This window comes from Pteronotus mesoamericanus, unplaced genomic scaffold (assembly GCF_021234165.1).
Source record: "Pteronotus mesoamericanus isolate MK-2021 breed Mesoamerican mustached bat unplaced genomic scaffold, CSHL_Meso_final contig_130, whole genome shotgun sequence".
Taxonomy (NCBI): domain Eukaryota; kingdom Metazoa; phylum Chordata; class Mammalia; order Chiroptera; family Mormoopidae; genus Pteronotus; species Pteronotus mesoamericanus.
In genome coordinates, this window is record NW_026555060.1 from 12628152 (window position 1) to 12634151 (window position 6000).

Below are 6000 nucleotides of genomic sequence, written 5' to 3' on the forward strand. Positions count from 1 at the left end.
TGTCTCGACGAATAGATTCCTCCATATTTTAAGAAACTACTACCTTAAAATGAGAACGCGCAAAACCAGGAGGCGGAGACCTGCCCTTCGGGGAAACTCCGCGCCCCAGCCCTCGCGCCCCTGCTGCCACTTGCACACCCGCGCCGCTCGCTGCCCCCACCCCTCTAGATTGCGGGCGGGCCGGGGCCCCGGGAGGGTGCGCATACCCGGTCCTTCTGTGTCTCAGGCCGAGGTTGTCCTTGAGGGGTGGGCCGTCCGGAATGCCCACCTCGGGACGGGCATGGGGACTGTCCAGGACGCCGCCATAGGGCCGGCCGCCCCGCTCCCGCTCGGGAACTCCGTGGTCTTCAAAAAGCACGGCGCCGTTGAGCTTGTCGAAAACGATGGTGTTCATGGTGAGGCTTGGCAGGGGCGCCCCGCGCGGCCACAGCGCCTCGGAGCCTGGCCACCTGGAGCTCCGCAGGGCTCGGGTTCTAGGAGATGAAGATGCATCACGTTACTCGCTGAGAGCGCTCACACCCTGAGCGGAGCCCCAAACTTGGCCAAGGTGAGGGGCTGCGGAGTTCAGGCAAGAAGCGGCACCGCCGCACCTGAACCAGGGGACCCACGCTTCTCGGTCCGTGGCTAACCCGCGCTCCCGTCCCCGCACACTCTCGGGCAGGTCCCTGCCCTCTTCATTGCCCCTGCGATTGAACCCCCAAGGCCCTTCAACCAGAAATAGTGTACCGGCTGCGGCAAAGGAAAGTAATTCCTAAATGAGCCTTTCTGCCTCCGTTTTAATCTGGAAGAACTACACTCCAGATAGCAGAGCGGGATCCGCGTGTTCTTCAGTTACACCGCAAGACTAAAACCCCTCGGAGCTTCCACTCGGGCCGTAAAGAGGGGTTGCAAGAAAGGGAAATTGGGGGTAACATGAACAACCGCATGCGCAAGCCCCAGTTAATGAGTCCCAGGCCATACCGGGATTTCATGTTCTCTAGATCTTGGATGGGTTTGGCTGAACCCCCTGCGTCCGTCCCTGGGGTGGGGGTGAGGGCTGGGAAATTTAGCAGACTCCAGAGCTAGAAAGTTAAGTGGCGTCAGGGACAAATGCACCACATATTCCCTTTCTCCCCAGATCTTTCTACCACCTCCAACCCGCTCGGGGACTTGCAGGGTCCGGACAGTTCAAAGGCGCGCGAGTCCCCGGCTCCCGAGCCCGCTGTCAGCATTGTCCTCTTCCGCAGCGCGGGTGCGAGCCTGAAGCTCAGAGCCCTTCCAAACCCACCCCTTTCCGAGGTTTCGGAAAACCATTTCGGAGGCTGCAAAGGTTTAAGGAGACGAGGAATCACGGTGGGTGCATCGCAGGGCCTGAGGCTGCCACAGTCAGAGAAAGCCTCCAGCTCACCTCCCGAGTCGCTGCGGCCGGGAGCCTCTGCCCGCCGCGCACGGGCGTCAGGGGCCAGTCCGCTGCGGCGGATCAGCCGAGTGACCGCCCAGAGGCGCGCGGCCACCACATCCCGCCCCATCTCCCCGCCTCGAGCCACCAAGCAGCTGAGCAGCCTCTCCTTCCTTTCGCTGCCAGCACCCCTCACCCCGCCCCGCCGCGGAGTGGGCTGCCCCCCCACCCCATGCACAGATCCTATGCCTCGCCGAGCGCCCACACTCGCCAACGCCCCTCGCCCCGCCCTCCGGCTACCACAGCAGCGGTCACGCGCGACATGTAGGGCCGTGACCACGGCGATTAAACGGCGGCTCCCTTCTGTATTCGTGGGGACGTGAAGTCAGACCTCTGCTGGCAGCCCCGCGTCCCATTAAGACTGAGTCCTCCCTCCCGCGCAGACAGGTACGTGTCTGGGGTTTGGACACAATCTCCGCAATAAGTGTGAAAGCAAATGTCCGTGCTCGCTACCCCAGTTCAAAGGTCAGGGCTCCGTTTTCTAATTTTTAAATCCGTGCGCTTAGTGCTTTGCGTCCACACTGCTCCATCTGTATAATACACCCTTTTCCAGCCGCACAGCCTTCCCCCACCCCAGTTGTTCCTCTGTGTAGGCGTGTTTTTCCCAGCGCATCCGCCCCGAAGTTTGGAAGAGCGGGCTCTTCCCCGGCTGTCCCCAGCCCGCAAAAGGTGGCAGCCACAGACACCCAGCGCGGTCTGCGTCCACAGGCAGCAAGCCTAGTAGGAGCCGGCGGGAGAAGTCCGAGAGCTGGATAATGACGCAAGGGGTTCCGGGGGCGTGGGAACTGCCGTTTCTCAGCCTTCCGGGGAGCCCACGCGCGGTTCCCCACGCCTGCTCTCGGCTCTGGTGCTCGCCACTTACCCTGACTCACTCCAAATTGTCACTTGTGGAGCTCCCTCCCAGAGTGACTGACCCGCCCCACGCCCGCGAACAATTTTAAAGCAAAGGAGGAGCGTCCAGGTGGGCTCCCAGGCTCCTAGCAGACCCTCAGGCCAGGCTTAGCGGCCACCCGTGCTTGTCCCTAATGAACTATGAAGAGAGGTAGGGGAAGGGCGGGGAGCGCCGAGGCGCCCGGGGCCAGAGGGAGCCTCCCATCCGAGGCCTCGGGCGGGGACTCGGCGACCCGAGGGCTGTACCTGGGACAGTGGGGCCGGCGGCCGGCGGCAGGGCTGCTGGCTCTCCCGCGTCGAGACTAGGCGCACTCCCATCCCCGCCGCATGTTTTCCGCGCGGGCTCCAACGCGCTCACCGCCGCCACCGCCGTCGTCTCGGCTTTATTTACCCAGACAGACGCGCGCGGCCCGGGAACAGGAATACAGAGGCCTTCTCATGTTTCCTGACTGCCTGGCCCAGCCGGCGAACATCCTGCGGGCGCGGTATCCACGTTCCCGGGCCGTCGAGAGGAAGCCTCTGCGCCCGCCCGGCTGTGGGGATGGCAGTTAACCCTCGCAGAGGGGTTGCCACAGCAGGCGCCGCGGGGAGCCCCCAGCCCGCCGAGTCCTCCCTAGCCAGGCCGGGCTCCCAGCTCCACCGGCCTCGCAGGCGCTGATCATAAGGGGATAACTGCCTTCGCACTTGGGGGAGAAATTCTCGGAGAGGCCTCAAGTAGCGCCCGGTTCGGACTCTGAGAGCTGAGAGGCTGCCGTGCAAATCCCGTGTCTTAGCTGGCTGGAGTGTCGGAAATTTCACTACAAGTGGCTGGGCGGTAGAGACCACTACAGCGCGCCCTTTATTTTCCTCGCGATTAGCTGGAGTGAAGTTAGTTAGAGCTTGGATCTGCGCCTATAACGCGTGAGCGTATTGCGGGAGACACTTGAGCGCTGGGAGCCTCTTTTCTGGTGTTACTAGGTTTCTGAGGTCATGGCTGTCTCAAAGCCAGGCACACATTCACCTTCTGGGGCCCGCGCTGGAGTGGCTGCATTAGCCTGGGGCATAGGGGTGGAAGGAGGCAAGGCTGGGGCAAAGCGAGACCATGGTGCTCAGGTATGGAAAAGAGGGCGAGCCTAAGGCCAGGGATCTGCACGATGCAAAGTGAATGGAACTTAGAAGGATCCGAAGGGGGACACATTCTCAGATTCTCTGATTGATGAGACTTGGCTTCCCACCTTCACCCCAAATATAAGAGTAGCGAAGTTGTGGTTTGGGAGCAACTGGAGGCTCGGAGCACCTAGACGCCCGCGTTCTCGCCGCCGGCCTCGCTACTGCAGCGACACCTTTCATCTGTTTTTAAGAGCGAAAGTAGAGTTACCCAAACCTGAAAGTCGTGGTCCTTTTTTCCTCTAAAGGTGGCTGGCAGCGCTGGGGCAGTGGCTCACCTAACCATCTTTAGATGTCTGGGAAGTGGTTAAAATATATACTAAGGCTGTTTTTTCCGAGACTAATCAGATCCCCCCAGTTTTCTATGTTATTTCCCAAAATACGTGGCAGCAAACTGGGCAGTGGCACAATCTAAAGCAGAAAGGGACGTAGGCTTACATTTTTTACCACGAGGCAAATAAATATTATCATTTGATCACGTTTCCTGATGCCCTTAGTTCTCTTTCACAATATAACTTGCGCTTGTAGAGCACGCATCTTGTCGTTGGAGCTGCACTTGACTAGCTGTGGTGTGAGTTCAGTGCAAACACAGGTCTACAGACCTCGCTGTCAGGATTTAAAGTCAAGGGTACTTCATAAAGTTTCAGCCAAAGACTTGCTGCGAATAAGTTGCACAACAAAAGTAGTTCTAACTGGTAGTTTACAGGAGGAAAGAAACCTGTTCCCCCCTCTATGGTTTCCATGACTGTGGTGGTCACCAGACATGATAATGAAATCAGCTGTAACGCTTCCCTCTGACATATTTGGTCAGCTGTGCTAGGTAAAGCAAAAGACATGTATGTAGTTGCTTGCATTTTCACAATACCTCCTCTACTGAAATATGGAGGTGTATACTTCAATGTAGGCTAGGATAGGACAAATAAACTTCGTTGTTTTAGTCTTACCTTGTTTACACAATTTTAAATGCATTTAGAAAACATTGAAGATATATTTACATGTAAGATTTGTTTTCTTAAAATCTGATGTAAATGTATAGCAAAAATCTTTCTGCAAAATGTTTATTATTATTATTTATTAGAGGAGTAATGTACACCTTAGCCTCAGGTTAAGTCACCAAAAATTAATATATGATAATTATGTTATAGTTTAGTCATTAGAATTCATTTTAAAATGATAGAACAGTGGAAGGTCTATTTTAAAATGAGATTGTGTGGAGAATTCCTCTTTGCTATACAAATGAGCATGCATTTTGTGATAGACCAAACTTTTTATTTTTGCGTTACATCCTTTATGCAAGAGTGAAATATTTTCATTTTAATCCAGTTTAGATATATTTATCATTATTTTAAATGTCACATTTTCCTGAATTGTGTTTTACCCAGCTTCTTATATTCCAATCTCAGTACGTCAAATACTGTATTATAATCCTCAGAAGTAAAGCTTTCAGTTTTAGAAAGATTTAAGAAAGCGTATGTAGTTTGTAGGAGATCGCCTTATGTAGGGGGAAAAAAAACCTAGGCCTGAGCCAGAAGACTTGATGCCTAATCTTAATTCTGGTTAATTTGATGTTGGTTTAACCTGAATCTACTGAAATGTAAAATGAATATTATTAAGTTTTCCATAAACTTCCCTCACGCTCTCATCAAGATATTTTTTTTAAATGTGAAAGCTACACATTGCTAAAGCTAGAAATATGTTAAGTAAGAACATTTGGTAGAAATCTAAATTCATTCATTGGACTTCAAGTGTACTTATAAATATAATTTTTACTTTCTAATGAAGGAAAAAAAGACTTCTTTTTTAGCATGTTAGTATTTTACCAAGGAATTTCAGAACAAATATTGGTTATAATTTTTGAAAATAATTATTGCTTTTAAACTCTCTTTTCCAGTTATTATTTGTAGGCAGTGAAATATCTTACAAAGCAGTGAATAACTGTCACTCTCCATCCAAATGGTATGAAATAGTAAATTTATGAACAAATAGATTCACCCCACACTTGGTTAGCAGACCTGTAGAGATACATATTGAAACCTGTAAAGATACATGTGGTAAAAGACACAGCTGTAGAAACATTGTAGGAAACCAGTAGAATGGTGGCCCACAAATACCTCACAAGGCATTTTTGCTTTATTTACATTTTAACTGCATAAATAATACAGAATAAATTCTCTTGGAGAGGGTCTTCTTCATAAATTTACTCTCAGGCAATCAAAGAACAAGAGTACAAAGTGGAAGCTCCTCTTCAGCCAGCTCCACCCAATCACATTTCTCGGAGGCAACCACCAAGAGGTGGGCATTGCTGGTTTGATGTGCATCTTTTTGACCTTTTTCTGTGCATTCACACATATGAGTGCAAACAAAACATTATAGGTTTGTTTCATTAGTTTCTAAATAAATGAGACCATACTTTACATAAGTGTGGTACACACAGAGGAGTATTAAACTAAAACTTGCTTTTACACTCAATAGTTTCATAGAGAATTTTCATAATAGAACATATAAATATAATCCTTTTTAACTGT

General features: G+C 51.5%; 1 protein-coding gene across 1 annotated transcript in view; it reads right to left on the reverse strand.

The window, feature by feature from the left end:
* Positions 1–409, reverse strand: part of MKX (mohawk homeobox) — a 61833-nt gene extending 61424 nt beyond the window's left edge. Inside the window, exon 1 of the mRNA XM_054590223.1 lies at positions 207–409. Coding sequence (XP_054446198.1) covers positions 207–394 — 188 coding nt within the window. The 5' untranslated portion in view covers positions 395–409. The remainder of the gene's footprint in view (positions 1–206) is intronic.
* Between the last annotated feature and the right edge of the window lie 5591 nt (positions 410–6000).